The 18,103-nt window shown below is 29.0% G+C and overlaps 1 protein-coding gene across 1 annotated transcript in view; it reads right to left on the bottom strand.

Moving 5' to 3' along the window:
• Positions 1-4,324: 4,324 nt before the first annotated feature.
• Positions 4,325-18,103, bottom strand: part of LOC116778936 (gamma-aminobutyric acid type B receptor subunit 1) — a 109,005-nt gene continuing 95,226 nt past the window's right edge. Inside the window, exons 14-18 of the mRNA XM_061526934.1 lie at positions 15,417-15,624; positions 13,426-13,682; positions 10,351-10,488; positions 8,585-8,660; positions 4,325-6,444 (exon numbers count right to left, since the gene is read on the bottom strand). Coding sequence (XP_061382918.1) covers positions 6,422-6,444; positions 8,585-8,660; positions 10,351-10,488; positions 13,426-13,682; positions 15,417-15,624 — 702 coding nt within the window. The 3' untranslated portion in view covers positions 4,325-6,421. The remainder of the gene's footprint in view (positions 6,445-8,584; positions 8,661-10,350; positions 10,489-13,425; positions 13,683-15,416; positions 15,625-18,103) is intronic.

Here is an 18,103-nt window from a genome sequence, read left to right as displayed (position 1 = left end):
TAAATTCATTAATATGCGATTAAATTTTTTATAAACAATTTTGTACATATTTTACCAACGTTACTGTTTCTGATTTCAGTTTCAAACATTCCATTTATTGTATTTTCTATTTAATTTTTCTTCAAAAACTATAATGTCATTAAAAACCAAGTTAACTGCTATTTGTGTATCTTAAAATTAATGTTTTTCAACGAAAGTAATAAACAAAACTTCGTAAAAAAATTAAATTGAAGCAATTGGCACTTACATAATTGTAAAGAAGTATATTTTCACATCATAAAATATGGGAAGGTCGTTTAATATATTTGTTTGGTTTATTTTGGTAGAAAAGCTGTGAAAGTTTGGCTGAAATGTTTACAAATATTGCAGCAATATCTTCTATATATTATGATTTGGTACAGTTGTTATTATTGACTGTTTGATTATAAGTTTCATAATCCTTTTATTTGTAAAAATAATAAAATAAGTGCTCATAAATTTAATAATACAATAATAGTATGATCACAATAAAATTATATTGTTTTTTCTGTTGCTCTTAAAACTATTTTTTATGTTTTAGTATACCTTTTTATTGAATAAAATCTTTTTAGGATTGAGTGTTCATACAATTAAAAGAATATACCTTGTATTTAACTAACTACTACTTATAGGACAGGTATATCAAAAATTATTACGGATATTGATTACTTTAGAGTACCCAAGTGACATATCATTTATTTATAAAGTTATTTTTTTATTCCTACTAGAAAATATTTGGTAGCCATTCCACCACTTACTAGGTTCAAATAAAATTGTAAGTGATGAACGTGAATATCTCAGTAATACTTACATAGACTGCCATTGGCTCAGACTAGCAGTCATTAACATCTATTCGTAGAGTACGGCCCTAAGAAAATAAAAAATCCAGGCAATCACACCAGGGAATGCCTTATTTAGAAAGCTTAACAATAACGTTTGTAGTTTAGAAAGTAATAAAATAACGCGTAGTAATCCGAAAATATTAATTTAATTTGAATGAATATTCGCGAAAGTCTGAGATCTCATTAATAAGACTAATCTGCCATACCGTGTCATAATTTTTTCGAAAAGTCAAGTGAAACTGCAAGAGCTTCATCGTTGTTTTCCAGAATTGTCTCTCGTCAGTGTGTAGTGTGTGCCAGAAAACCTCTATTTCTTAGTTTTCTTAAAAACCCATTTTGTCGGTCTTTGAGAAGATTATTGTTTTCTAGGGATCTCATGCTTTATCTGTTCAATATACGTTATCTCCACAGTCTTACAGATTAAAAGTTTCCTTTTCTCCGGCACAGGAACCACTTGGTTTAGCTTCCAAGATTTGCCCAATATCATTAAAGAAAGTTAGTACAGTTGTATCAAAACTGGACACAACTTGGATGCACATGTTTTTAGCGTTGTGGCTGAAATGACGTCCGGGCCACAGCTTTGTTCACGTCACGAACACTTAGAGTCTATGGGTATTAAAATCTACTACAAAGACCAGCTGTTCTGAAGGTTACCTTCGCAGTGCCATTTCAGCAGCCTCGGTGAGATGTTTAAATGATTCAAGTCTCCTTAAATATAATCGTGAAAGTAATAAAGTTTTAATATATTTATATCTACTACTCGTTCTTTTAAAATCAACGATTTCTATTGTATATTTTATTATTATAACATAAATTTCAATAAAATGAATCATATCATGGTAAATTTAAACATACAAAATTATAACATTCTAGAATTTGATTTCCTTTTAACTTAATAAGGAGAAGCAAAAGTTCTTACAAAAATATTGATACTATATGTGGACGTAACTGTACATATATTATGTTTTGTTACAATATCTTCAGAACTTTATTTTTTTACTTTTGTGAGAAATAATTTTTACTTCAGTATTTATCTCAAAAAATCTTAAGTCATTTGTGGATTATATGTAGAATATATAATATTGTTCTCGTAAAATTAGATAAATCATTATCGTTTATTTATAATATTACAAAAATGTTACTTACAATGTTTCGAGGACACTAAATAAGAAGTTTTAAAATAATATTAGTGAACTACTTTTCATACAAATACTGTTTATTTAAAATTAGAAATTAATTAATTTATCGGAGAATTGTGTCACTATATAAATGAAACGACAAACTTATTAAATGTTTATTTACTTAGGAGTTAAACAACCCTCTGTTTGCCTTGAAAATATTAAAGAGCGTAATAAATGTAATTATTGTTCGTTATATACGATAAAATGTATATTAATTTAAATTAAACTTAAATTCTTTGAATATTCATTGCGTCGTTAAAGCGCCTGTGCTAATTTTGTTGCAGTTATAATTTTCATTCGGTTGTAAAATTATTTGCAATTTAAATTGTCGTATGTTAAAAACTTAAAGCGAATCACAAATTAGATTAGTTGCTTACATTATTAATATTATTTTATCCAGATAAAATAGAACTCGTTCTATTATTTTACTAAACTGTTATTTAGATTTTCGTCTTATTATTTTTATATTAATTAACTTATAGCAGAAAATATTGATTTTCAAGTAACTTAGAAAGTAAGACTACTACTTTGAAATATTTTTAAAGTTTTTATTTAGTGGGTAAAATTTTTTATTAAGAAATATTTTATTATCACCAGTTATGTGACTAAATGTAGAATATATATTTAAATATGAATATCTAAGACTGGCAATGAGATTATACCACTAACAAACACATATGTCAGATTGTATAAGAAATTATAAAGCAGTAATGAATTTCACTATAATGGGACTTATTACTGTCGTGAACAAAACTTAAGTTTTTGGTTTAAAAAAAATAATTAATCATAACAAATAAGTAGGTTGAATTAATTAGTTAGAACTGGTCATAAAAAATATTTTTTTTTACAAAGTCTACAATGTGGTTTCATTGAAAATGAAAAGCGAGGCTATTCGATTTTATTATTTTTCTCGCTAACACAGTAAACGTTATTAAGGTGACTTAATTAAAAGCGTTATCCCTGAAAGTTGTTAATTTTGCCTTAGTTTATAAATTTAGTCGTGCATATTAGTTTAATCTTTGAGCAGCTATTTAGTAAGAATAGATGGTCGTAATCTTGTTACGCAAAACCTATTTATTGCATGAATTTTCAAATCTTAGTTTCGGTAACCGAGCCTATGAAAGAATGTAAGAGGAAGTCTGCAAGCAAACAGCTTTCACTAAAAAAAACTTAAGTAAATTCCATACTTAGAATATTTTTTTTATCAGTGTTTGTTTTAGGATTTTTATTTATTTGAAACTCTTTATAACAAAGACTTCACGATGGGCTAGAATAAACTAAGCATATTCGGAGTATGACATAAGCTCATTTACTTCGATTTTATCACAAAATAAGTTGCGTTCGTACCCGATGACTAGTGGATCATCCTCGCACATTTAATCCTTTTAGAGATATGGGAAAACAAACCTGACAACAACTGAAAACTGCTGCAAATGTAGAGTGTCCACATTGTCATACTGTAGTACAACGTGCATCAAGCATTCACCCTCCAGGGAACGATCTGTTCTATACTATCCTTTAGCATAAAAACTAATAACAGTCTCGTGAGCAGAATGAATAATCCTTTGTTGTATTAATCTGTAACGTTTTATGTTTAAAAAGGGCATATAGGTGGAAACTATTTGAATTTCTGTCGTAATGTGACGGATGGTAATTGCCCACCGACCTATCTGATAAATGATAAGGCATGTATGTAAAATTAAGCTCGAACCAAGCCTACCAGCTGAACGAGAGTAATTCCACGAGTTAGTTACTAGTACCTATTTGCTTGGACTTTTAATTAGTTGAATTGATCTCTTGAATCTAGTTGGAAACTTGAATGTAGTTTGTAAGTTTACATTTGGTTTCTGGTTTACGAAAGTACCATTAGGTTTAAATATTTGTGAATTGATATATAACAATCTGTTTTCGTGATAGGATAGATCGTTTTAATTGAGAGGACTCATAATTTTTTTTATGTACTTTACAATCTCAAAGGATGTCAAACGACATGGATATAAAAAAAATATCAGAACGAAGTTTCGGCAATAATATATAGTATGATTTTTTTTTACTGTAATAAAAACTCGTCATTAGAACAGATTTAGATTGAGGAAATTGGTATTCTAACTTCAGCTGAGTCTGAAACTTATTCTGAAATAAGTAACAGTAAGTATATTTTTATTTTATTTAATCAATATACTGACATGAGCTTATAAACGGTTTTATAGAATATAGTAAGGAATTTGTTTTTCATTTATCCAAAATGTATTATATATGTTATGTGATAATAAAACAATGTCATACATTTAGATCATTCAATGATTCTTTATTTACACGGTGGTGACACATACAACCAAATTTATAGATCACAGAAAATTAAATTAACAATCCTCTTACAAAGCTTATACATAGTTAAACATCTAACAAAGTACTTAACAAACAACTGGGAGGAAAATTCACAACAACATTTAAAATTATTATTTTTTTAAATAATAGACGGACACTTATTAAAGTTTTCAACATCAACAGTACGTATTGTGATCTTCAATCGAGGATTCATCAAATAAACATTGTTTATTATAATGTAGATGAATTAATCATTATTAATTGCAACTCAATGCAGTCAAATCTAAATTTAATTAATTTAGAGATTTTCATTAATTTTGTTTAAGCTAAGAAAGATATCAATAATATGACAGAAGAAGGAGATAATGAAAATCGATATTCATACAACACTTTTGGCAATTGTGTTCCTTAATTTAACATATCATTCTGGATTGCAATTCAATTATTCTATTTGAAAGCATTTTTTTTTTATTTTTGTTTTAAATTCAAATAATAAAAAAAATATTGAATTCGCAGTAACGTTTCCACTTTGCTTACAAAATTGTTTAGGTTTTAACTGTGAACATTTAAAAAAGTATTTTTTTCTACAATTATATGATAAAATAATATAAAAGCAAATAATTAATATATTGTGATTGGAATGAGTTTTCTTAATAAATTCTTCTCTAAAATCCACGATTCTGTTTGACGCCGAATTTAATTATAATTCTACGGTCCGGTAATAATTTGTAAACAAAAAACCTAAACGTAACGTAAGCCGTAATTTGTATTTACTGAACAAATACAAACAATTTCATCACGAACCTACCTCTAATTTAATAGTTTAACTTGACTTAATTGGCAGTGCTTTAAAAGTAACGTTCTAGGTACTTAAACTTTTTAATTAGTTTCATCTATTTTGTATGACGATGAAATCAATGAGAATTAGATCATGTTATCTATCATAAACATTATATTTGGCATCAGTTATCACTTTAGAGCCATTAGATTTTTCATATATAAGTGCCTGAGGTTAAACTCGAAAATGTTCTTAGTTAATCTAGACGCCCCTAGCCAATAGATTTTTCTGTAAGTTATCTCGATTTTATGTTGCTTGTACATGGATTTAAAAAATCTTTAATAAAGAATAAGGATATATAATTATAAATATAGGTGGTATTAAGCCATCATATTAACTAGGGGATACTCTGATATGTACTATATGATCGAGCGAGTTCGTATAGGTATATATTTTTATGCACCAAATTCTGTGTGTAATTCAAGTTTTTTTTTAAGTGATCAATTCCTCTATATATTAAAATGTGATCATTATATATACTTTACTTAGTCGGTATTTACTTTGATGGGAAAATAAGAAGAATTGTTTTAATTCAAAATAAAAAAAAATTAAAGTCGGTGTGACTTTTAAAATTATATGTTATAACAAATTATGAGCAAACACTGTAACAACCTCAATAATACGATTAATGAAAAATCTATAATAATAAAATTCAACGGTGCCGTTTACAACAAACTTAACTGAACATTAAAAATGATTCAGACTTATAAATCTGTTAAAATTAATAGCCGTGATATATCTAATGATTTTCTATTTTATAAGAACACTTTATGTTATCGATAGAATCATCACCTTAAACGTTTTCCCACTCGCAATAAATTAAGGAGCTTATGTTATTAACACTTCTTCGCAAAATTGACTTAAAGGTATTTTGTAAAAACATTCTTTGTAAACTATTTATTTGAAATTAATTTATGAAGTTGCTAGTGTTCTATATTTTATCACGAACGGTGTGCTTATTATGAGTCAGTATAGTTCAAAAATGACTACAAAGATTTATGAATGAACCGCCTTTAAACTTGATATTAGGATACTAGGGGATGGAAATGGTAATGAGCATAGAGAATGTTTAATATATTTAGTACCTAATAGAAGCTTATATAATGTGTTAATAACATAGGCTTTTTTCAACTGTATGTACATAAAGATTCTAAACAAATCAAAAGTTATTATTTCACTGATCATCCGTTATAACTGTCCGTACTGTAGGTCGATCATATCTGTTCGTCCTGAACATCTGCCAACAGAAAACATTTAATATATTAATATGCTAGATTTAACCTGTTATAAACACAAAAAGCCAAAGATTGTAGAAGCAATAACGGGAAACAGTACCCTTAGTATCAGCTTTATTAATAATGGAAATAGTAAGTTTTCGAGATTGTTTATTCACAACCATCAATATGTACGTAAACCTACGTTACGAAAATCGTTATACTGAAATATAATAAATGGCTTTGAAAGAAGAAAATCGAAAACCGTAATGGTTTTCGTTTTGGTAAACTTATTAGTCTCATACTAAGGACAAAGTTAAGCAGAAAACTCTTTCGAAGTAAGCACAATATATTCATATTTTGGAAGCATATTTAAATAGGATATAATTATTACATTACTTTACTTTCACAAAGCCAATAAATTACTTATTTACAACCAATAACATTCATGCAAGGAAATCTCGTTACACAGCATTTCATTTATTCTAATAAATTCATCAATTTTTATCAAATATATGTCTTAAAATAGATGTGTCGGTGTGTTGCAACAGTTTTAAATGGCCGTGCTTAATGTTAGAAAAATTGAAACCTAGGTCCAGCTACACTGGAAGAATGCCAAGATTCTATCAAGTTCAAATTTCCATTATGTTTCGTTCGTGAAAAGAATTAATGACATGGTAACAGTTTTTATAACGAAATTGTATTTAATGTGACGACATTTACAAAACTCGAGAGCAAACAGCCGGTTTTTAAATATAGAAACGATATGGCTCTATAAATTAACTATTTACACATCAGAAATGAATAGTAATAGCATTAAAATAATGTTTTTAACATATTTCAACAGTTTGGAATAAGCTGGATTCAGTAACAACAGTAGGTGTAGTGACGCTAGGGCGGTGCGGTGTGGGGTGCCATGCTGAGGAACAAAACATTTATGGGGTTCTACGGGATACGGAACAGTTCTCCATCTAGATACTTACTATCAGCCTTACAATTCAATTGACGACATCATGTCGCAATGTCCATTTTGTCCTCATCAATCAATTTTGAAAAGAAAACATTCCCAATTAATATTTAATGTTTGTATAGCTTAATATAAATTTATTATAATCACTTATAATATGCATTAACGAGATTTGACTGCATGAATTGAACTATGCGTCTAAAAAATCATAAATATATATAATAAAATATATATTTTTTTAACAAGAACAATTTTAATCTATAAATAAATAACGGTATACATAAAATCTTATTTGACAACTCTAAACTAATACTATCTTATAAATATTATGTGCCAATTAAATTTGAAAGTGTTAAATTTGAAGACATTCGTGTAATTCTTATTATTTAAAAAGCATAAAGTTGTCTCGTTGTAGTGACTTAATGCTATTGCATCTATACTTACTGCTAGTGCCATAATAATGGCCAGAATAGAGAATACAGTTAGAAAAAGATTTTATTACAAACGGTTTCCCGTTATCCCGTAATCTAAGAGTAATTCTAAGTCAGTCTAGTGAGAAGTAAAGGTAGGGTATATACAATTAGGTAAAACGTGCATTTGTGAGGTAGAATCCGGATTGGAAAGGAATTAAAAAGGCTATAAGGAAAGACAGACACGATGGTAGGTCAGAAACTCTTAAGACTATATCTTTGATTCATGTATCGTTATCTTATTATATCTGCTAGTTGCAATTTTACATACATAAATAAATTATTAAAGAAACATAGATATTTATTTATAACCATTTAGAACTAAAATAAGTAATTTTAAGATTTTGTGTTTCTTCTAAAAAAAAATCTATTGACACGGTTTTTTATAAATATGCCAACTGTAACCTTTTCCAACGAAGTGAGTTAAATATTACGTATTATTTAAAAATAACCAATCTACTAAAATTGCTAATAAACGGATTTCTCTGCGGTATCCTTTGTTAATAACATTGCATATTGATTTAATATTATTAACGATGCTAACAATTTAAAATGAATAATTGAAATAACTCCCTACAATAAGAATACTTTTCTCGTCAAATTTTTAAATTTAAAGGTAGCTCTCAGAGAAGTCTAAATCTGAGACTGAGGCTCGTGAAGAGCGCGTGTAATTGGTAGACGTGCCGTAATCTGAGGTTGCTGTCGCCAGGTCTGCTACTACCGTACCTTGAGTTACACCATCAGCAGCTGCTGCTTCGCGCTCAGCTAACTTCTGTTTCAGCACTCGGATCCTTTCTTCTTTCTGCAGGTATATGCTTAGATTAGTATTCATATATTTTTATTACATAAAACAATTAGGACATAGAAGGGCTTACAATCGGTGACCTCTTCATTTTCGTTCCCACTGTTTCTACCTAATTACTAATTGAGAATGTAAATTAATGTCTAAGAATGAGCGATGTTTCTCATTTCATAGCGAGCAATATAGCCTATATTTAATTCTTTGTTCAATAATTAATTCACCAATAGTTAATAATTTTTATTTACTATGTGATTTCAACTTTTATTTTTATTTTGTACAGATTATCGCCTAAAATGAAGTCGATGGTTACCGACATATTGTTTATGAAAAATAATCGATAAGTATGTTGATATTTTTCTTCAGTTTCCATAGATGTTTTTTACAAAGTCTTTTTGCCTTATCTTTGAACTCGACTAATTTTATGAAAAATATTAATAATTAATTACTGAGATCATATAATTTGTTTCTTTTTAATTATTTACAAAGAATTACACATTTTACTTGTGCATATTTTATTACTTTATTTAAAAATATAATTAAAATTACAATTTTAATAATAATTATAAATCGATAAAAATTAAAATACTTCGTTAAAAATTATTAATTTACCGTTCCAAATTACCAATGTCAGCCTTTTTCGGAAAACAGTTTGAAACAATTGTATGAAGGGATTGTAAATGAATGGACATTAGACGGCATTCGCAATCAGCGGTGTCATCTTTATGGTATAAGTGAAGCACGTTTTGCTGTAATGGCGCATTACGGAGGTGCTTTATCGTACGGAACATAACATCTACGGAAGATGTTTGTACCGTATTTTAATCTAAGCGGTACTTAACTCATTTATTAGAGGCATAAAACTGGGAAACTAATTGTAGGCACACGTTGCTTATATACACATATACATTAAGAAACTAAATAGAAATTGATTTAAATTTAAAAAAAGGCAGGTTGATCTCGTTTTCAGCGAAAAGGCTAAGGCACTAAATAATTCTGTCCACAAAACCGATGTCGAAAGAAATGCGGGTACACTTAAAAAAAAGTGAACCGCAAGTCGGCCAGTAACAATATATCTTTACGTCAAACAAGCAGCTCAAAGGTAAGTAAGTCTATTTTATATCAAACCTTAACCTAAAACTGTTGGCTTTGGCCCAGAAGAGGTAATATTTCGCAGCAGTCACCAACACCGTTGGCGCTAAAACCCAATAAACTAAATTGAAACGCTTTATCTAATGTATGAAAAATGTCAAAACGTCATCCTGTCACTATATTTATTGTATACACCTGAGTAAAATTTTAATCCATCGCAATATACTGTTCTTTTTGATATGACCATTTTTGGTAGTCACATTTTATATTCGAATATATATTTAAAAAATATTTAAAAATATTGCCGGCTTGTTAAGGTATTATTTTTAAATTGAAGATGGAGTTTATATGTCAATAAATAAACGTTTTTTAATATAAGTGTTTCGGGTTGTGCCATGATTTAATGTCTAAGTGGCACTTTACACATGATGCAGCCTTTTTCACTTTCGTTCGTCATTAAAAATATTGTAAAAACTGTAAAAAAAAATCCTAACAAGCTCACTATTATGACAAAACAAAAAATAACTATAGACACATAAAAAATATAATATTTACAAAAACGGAACCGGATTACTTAAATATATCATTAAAAAATTATTACCTGTGCAATAAGTTTCTGCAGTTCTTCGTTCTCCTTCACAAGCTCTCGATATCTCTCCTCGTCGGCTGGGGCGGAGCCCGAGCCTGAGCCACGGCCGCTCTCAACACGTTCAGTGGGATGGCGGATCACTTCTATAACCTGTTCAACAAAAAATATACATCGGCTAGATAATATGAGATGTTTAGGGATTTTTTCTAACGCTTTATTAATAATTATATATACATACATAGTTTGTTCACAGTTATAGATATAGAAAGTAAACACACACCCACTTTAAGCAGTCTCAAAAAGGCTAAAGTATTAATTTTAAGAAAGCGTAACATTTGAGATGCACATTAATTTTTTATCAATTTTGTATGTTACGAAAAATACTATAATGCCGCGTTTTGTGAGGATGAATGGATTTATGTAAGCTGGTATAGATGTTCGTTGCTTTCACGGAAAAAAGATTTAGAAATGATGTTGAATCTTTACAGAATGTAGCTTAAAACTCAAAATAAGAGATAAGCTATAATTTATCATAGAATTTAACGTAGTTTTTGCCGGAATCACGGACATATAAGTTGTATTTTCCATGAAGTCACGTGAAATAGATTAGTTATCGATATCGATGACGTGTGGTTAACATGTGTGTTGTTTTAACATACTTTACACATCTACGCAATTTCGAGGCTCATTCGGACGAATTTGCTGGAAAAAAATGTATTTGCAAGATTTTAAAGTTGTCATTTCGAGAGATTAGAATATATTACTCAATAAAATGAATTAAAGTCAGCGTTTAGGGAAAAAAATCTTTAATCATTTGCTAGATTTATTTTACGACGAGTAAATTACGAAAGTCGTAAAATTTTAGCTTAGAATTTCTGTATCTCAGAATTACGCTTTCTAGACCATTAAGATGGGAATAATGTTGATTACTTTAAGTATTCATAATAATGAGACGTTGAAAGTTATGAAATTAATTTATATTCCTGTAAGTTTTATTTATATCATTTATAACAAAAGATAGATACCCATATATATATGTGTACCTGAAACCGAAAGTTTTTAGAGATAGTGAAGTACAAAACAAAATTTAAAAATAATTCACAACATATATAGTTCTTATACCATGTGATCAATCAATTTTATTCTATAAAATATTTATATTTCAAACTTATAAAAATTCCTCGCCAACAGATTCTTCAGCCTATTACCAGTAACGAGATCGTTTTGTTTAATGTTTTTATCATGACCCTAACATTATGAGCAAATGTTTTTTAAATTTCATTTTGATGTAGTTCCTTTTATCCCTTTCGAGGTTTCGCTTTAACGAATTTATTAATAATTAATCAACCCATATAAAAGTGACTTTTTGAAATGAAACAAATACACAAAACACAGAAATACAGTCTCTATGATCTAATTAACAAACAAAAAGCATAGTAAAATAATATTAGAGATAAAATAATTTGAATTAATTAGTAAGTGTTCTAGGTATTTTACAATGGTTGAATTATAATTGAAATGTTTTCGAGAGATTTTCTGATAAAAATAATAAGCAAAACATTTTATATTGCTCAGAATTTAATTAAATACGTTTCTATTTTTATAACCCTCAAAAGTCACGGACATTTTTTTTAATGGGATTTTTTTTATAATATGTGTGTCCGTAAACAGGTGACATTCTACATTTTTTTCATCGAATTTCGAATTTTCATCTTTTATGTTAGATGTTTACAAATTTTATTTTTTTTTTTATTTATGATCGTAATTAAAAATATTGTGTAATATAAAAAAGATAATATGCAATATTTTTAATATATATTGAGATGGCATAGAATAAAACGGTGGAATATTTTTAAATTTCTAAAATGTAGGAAGATGAAATTTTGGCAAAAATATAACAAAGGTACTTTAATTACATTACAACATATCAAAGTTTAACATTAATCAAAAACTACACGCAAAGGCGGGGTGGCAACTACCGAATATTTTCCTTGACTATTTACAAAGAAAGACAAACGTGTACGTTTTGTAAAGATTTATCTTATTACGTACAAGTGAGACAACAGCAAAATAGAGGAAAAATATCTACACATCCCAAAATACTCGTAGTATAAAGAAAATTTGGGCAAAGATGTGACTTAGTACTTAAATGTGTTTGTAAATTGAATGCTGTAAAATTGATTCCAAACGAATTTTAATGACCTTAATGCTTTCATAGTATCTTACAATAATATAATTTAGTATAGTATTGAATTTTAAGCTATTTTAATTTTCACTTTCTTAAAGCACTTACTTTGGAACCGAATAAATAATTGGATTACGTTTTCAGGATGACATTATACATGCACTCCAATTTATTGCGAAGACTTGTGTCAGTAAAGTCGTTTCAAAAGAGCACTTAGACTCAGTGAGGGAACGTTATGAACTTTTTAATAATTGAAGAAAACTTCAACTTCCATTATCTTAAGCTTATTGTAACAAGTTAAGTTGGTAATGAATCGTGATTAACTTTATTTGCATCTTGTTTCCTATACGAGTATATTCCCGAGGAATCGAAGTTTAAAATTTTTACTGAGTGTAATAATTAAAAAATATATATATTGAATATAAAGATAGATTATAAATATCTAAGGACGTTAGTTTATAAGTTCTTGCACGCTGATTCTTACTAATGTTTTCATTGTTGGCATGTTGTACAATAGAAAAATATTACAAAAGGTCGCTTTTACAACTTAGCACACATACCTTGTTTATAATACATTTATACAAATTATCATTTGAAAAATATTATTTTCTACAAAGTTTTCAAATATCTCTATAACAGTTTTGATTTTGTCATAGTTTCCAGAATAAGGACTAAACGAGTACTATTTATGTCTTAAACAAAGCTATGTTTTTACATAACTGAAATTCAACATTTTCTTATTATACACAGGTGTTTATCAGTTGATGAAAAGTTGATAACTTAAAAAAATAACCTGAAAAAAAGCTCCAACTACCATTCTTGGCTTGTGCTGCGGAATATTCTACTTGAATGCACTTTACGTGACATCGCTATTCGATAACAGAAATAGTTTTGGAACTCACCTTCGGTACAAATATAAGTGCCATGCTTAAAAAGCAACAGAAGACAATTGCGAGAGACACGAACGCGAAGGCGGCATCCTGTTGGCTCGCTATCACAAGGGTGACAGGTGCCGTGATGAGGCACAGCACCACCACGTTGTATATACTCATGCCAACGTATCGAGAATCATTGATCTGACGTACTTTTACAGATCGGGTTTCGTAGGCCAGGAATAGTCCGAATACTAAGACAAGACCTTTATAACCATACATCACGCCTGAAACAAAGGTTTTGAATTAACATTTATGTATTATAGTTTATTAATTTACCCGCCGTTAAACAATTCACTTTCAAAAGTTACAATCGTCTCATGGTGACATATTTAAATAAAATTTGTTTTTGAATGAAAATCACTATATAGGCAATACTTTGTTCCTCCACTTTCACTCATTACAATTTAGGCAAACTTTTGATTTCAGAGCATAAATTCGCTGTCGAAAAAAATATAAATGTTAAACAAGGCAATGAAGTGAGGCAGATGTGATTAACAACTCGGAAGTTTAATTTCATTTCGAAGTTGGGAACGCAAATGACGCGGTGGACTTTGAAGAGAATTGATTATATATTCCTTACATTTACGATAGAAATTGTAATCTTTTTGTGACAACAGATTGAATTATGTTGTATAATTAAGGAACATTCACGGCTGCTCCGTATAAACTTGTTATAAAGGCGAACAAGATACGGTGAAGTTAATGTAATTAAGATAATAAACCGCTAATTGATTAAGTAAAATGAACTTCATTATAGATCCGTTTTAAATGTTTATAGCGATCAAAATTTTAAATAAGGTGTTCGATTTCAAAATAAAAATATAACATTTTACGGTTATTTTGTTACTTTCACTACAATATAAAATTTTATAATGATCTTAACCTCTTCGAGCCTGGTTGTAATTGTATACCTCAGTCTGAACCGTCGTTTAAAACTTTTGTATAAAAAGGTGAAAAAGCGAGGCTTAAGAAAGCTATTTCAAACCTTTGCTTCAAGTTTAACAAATGTTTCAAAGTTAAAACAAAAATGTCACATGGCGAATTTTGTAACAGTTGCTTTAGGAATTTACGGTTTGTACCGCGATAATGTAAACTATTCATTATAAAACTTAGCAATATCCGGTAATGTGTTTAAAAATGTAATTAATAAATGAATTAACTACGTTTGGAATTTTATGAAAATAACGAGTTAGTTTTTTAGGATATACATAAAAAACTAACACAGCTTATATTTTACATTAATATTATCCTGAATTTAAAACACTATAATATAATTATTACTTTTTTATGACCCACAGAAAAGTTTGTGTTTTCAATAATACATATGCATATTGCTTTTAAAATCAAATTTGTGATCAAGCTTGACAACAACATGAGAAATTCTTATTTATTGAGTAATGTGAATAGTTAAATTAGTTTGATCGTTAAGGCTATTTTCTAAAAGGTGCACATTGGTGACATTTGTATTCATATAGTGTGTTCATGGTTCAAAAATAAAATATCATCAGAGGTCCGAACCGTAACTGCAAGCGAGATAGCGGTGTCAGCTGTGATTAAAAAAGTTATCAACTCCCGTATTGTCACGTTTTCAGTATAGTTTTTGCTTTGGGCAAATTTTTCGTATTTCTGAGCGCTTGGCTAGTGCAAATCCGAAGTTGAAAAATTGCACTGTATATATCAGCTTACACGACCAGACGTCTAATTGGATTGATTTTATTTTCGTTTGTTATGTTTCAATTTGTTTTGTTAGATTAATATTATTTTCTTAAATATTTAATACGTACTAAAACAAGTTAATATTTAGTGTCTCTCCAGCTATTCTCTACATTTCAAGCCTGTGCAACTTGATTAGGCTATAATAATTGTAAACACTGTTGAATGTACCTCGATTAAACAGTATAAAGATCACATTGCCAATTGAAATATATTTTGAATGGATATTGCTATATATTCCTTACCTAGCCATACAGTATTATGTTCACTCTCGCAGTGTTCCAGCTCAGGTCGTATGTGTACATCATCATCATGATGACGTGGTGCTTCCAATGGAAATATCTCCACCCGCCTTTGTAAGGGATCCCTCAACTGCCAAGCTGTTAACAACGTGATGTCCACTAAAAGAAGACCGCCCACCATCGTATATAATTTCCAGCCATGCATACGTTTCTGGGAACAAGTTACCTTCGTTTAGATTTTGGAATAAAAGCGTGCTTCGTATATAATTGTACTATTTATAGTAAGTCTGTAGTCAGTATAGTAGGGTTGGATAGTTTAATTGATAGTTATTTTTTTGGCTCAGTATATTTTTCTTATTGTTCTATAAAGACTTTGCTTTCATTTTCTCTCTTTCTTTCGCAAACCTTCGCAATATACTGTCACACTATGTAAAGCTGTTGAGCTAAACCAACGCATTGAACCGCATGTTTCATGGTGACCTCTATACAAATAGTTATTATAAGCCACACCGCTAAAATTAATTACCGTTTGTCATACAATTTAGAAGAAGCAAGCAGCGAATTTTTTGTCATATAAATTTTAATGTATATGTTATTTAAGTAGAGAGCAGCTTCTTAAATATAATCAAAATTGTCATCACGTATTAACGTTACATTTTCGTAAAGGAATTGTCGTCACCAAATTAAAGATAGAATATATGAAGATATATGACAAATAATAAAAACAAGATATAAATTGAGGTCACCAATGGTGTTAGTGAAAGAACCATGCAGCGGTTACCAAAATTAATTTAGGATGATCAGTTAAGTTATATTTATGATAACAATAAATAATCGAAACTTTAATATCTTTGTTTGATGATCTCACTAATCAATTAAGAACAAGTGACAGAAAAAACAATTATTTTAAACAAACTGCAAGAAATCTCTACGGTGTTTCAGAATATATTGCAACACTTAGAAAGTGACTTTAAAATTCAGAAATTTTAATCGTTAATTCTCCGTTACACTAAGAAATAGTCCGATGCCAAGGTACTGATGGTGAATTTTTATTAATTAAATTTAAACTTCATTCATCATTGACATATAAACGAAAATGGCCCGTAATACTTTAATTTTAACGTATTATATTTATATTTGCCCCATCTGCTTGTGTCCTTGCTTAAGTTGAAAATTTTCTTTAATATATATGTATGTTTCCATAAATATATATTACATAATTAATATTATAATATCAGTTCGGTCAGTTTGTGGTTTATAAAATTTTGTATCTCAGTGAGATACCGTTCTCCATCGCAATATAAGGAACCTCCAAAATTTCAATATTTGAATTAAGTAAATGAACAAATAATTTGTGTGTGGCATAATATTTCAAGCTTAAAAACTATGTGCGTTTTTTAGGGGGAAAAATTTACGTCATAAATGAGAAAATAATTACTGTGAAACAGAGAAATTTTCTATGTCGGTTCTAAACTATTTTTTTATTAAACGTTATTGTACTGTCCTGAAAATAAATGCTGTGTTGCATCGTTAGATATTACGACGGTCTGAAGAATTTTTTTATTACATTATACAAATTGTAAAAGACACATGCAACTAGATCGTAGCCTTTTAAATAAGTAAAAAATGGTAACATGGTTTTTTATTATACCAAAAACATAAATAAAATATTTTGTGGTCCTACTAATATTATGTTTGGAGTAATTGATACTTTGTCTTCAATATTCGGGGTTGTTTATTAGCTTTTCAGAATGGCCTTTTCAGTCCAACGATTTTAATGAGCGACTCAGGGTAGGGGACACGGCTCGGAAGAGTAAAAGCAATTACTGTTAATCTTAGTTTGTCTATATTCAGTTAGAGAGGCATTTAGAACCATAAAAGTCCAGCGGTTAGAATATTTTATACGTAATACAGAACGCAAACCTGCGTTAATGGCTTGTTTTGTGATAAATAGTCCATGTTATCTCGATCATAAACTATGTAAAATATTATTTAAATTTATCCGGCAGAAGCGAGATTACTGTAGCAAGACCGGTAAACAAGTTGACAAATTGTTTATATTAATATAAAGGACGAAGATTCTGGTAATTTTTATTATTTACAGAGATAAATTTGTTTCTATAAATAAAGTTTTTTAGTATATAAATTTTATTATTTATTTATTCCAAAAGAGTAAACATGATGTTATATTTAGTGTTAAAAATATGTGTATTTGATATTTACAATATAAAATTTGAGACCATAAATAACAGAAGTAAGGAAAAAACTTCTGGAATACTATTGTATCATAATATTCGTGTGTATGATTTAGTGGAACTAAACTAAAATATAAATTATTTATTGAAGTTATACTTATTATGGAGATAATTCAAACACTCTAGCAGATTGCAGAAAATCATGTCCTAAGTTGAACCTCACTAATATTAATGGGGACACAAATAGTTATTATTATTCGAAATTGATGTTTTTGACAAAAAGTGTTTGCAAACATTCATTATAACTATACCTTATACAAATTTAACATTTAATTGCTCACATACATAATAGCATGTCAGAGAACAATGCGGTTCTTGTATCAGCATAAATTGTGTGAAACGGATATTCTCTCTAGATTTATGGGTTGTATTGACAAGAGGGGCACCGCAGCGCCAGGCGCGCGTATTTATTTTGTTCATATCTTGTGAAAAGCG

This window comes from Danaus plexippus (assembly GCF_018135715.1).
Source record: "Danaus plexippus chromosome 3 unlocalized genomic scaffold, MEX_DaPlex mxdp_30, whole genome shotgun sequence".
In the NCBI taxonomy this organism is placed as follows: Eukaryota; Metazoa; Arthropoda; class Insecta; order Lepidoptera; family Nymphalidae; genus Danaus; species Danaus plexippus.
Note: the sequence above shows the minus strand (reverse complement) of the source record. Positions and strands in the feature narration are given on the sequence as shown.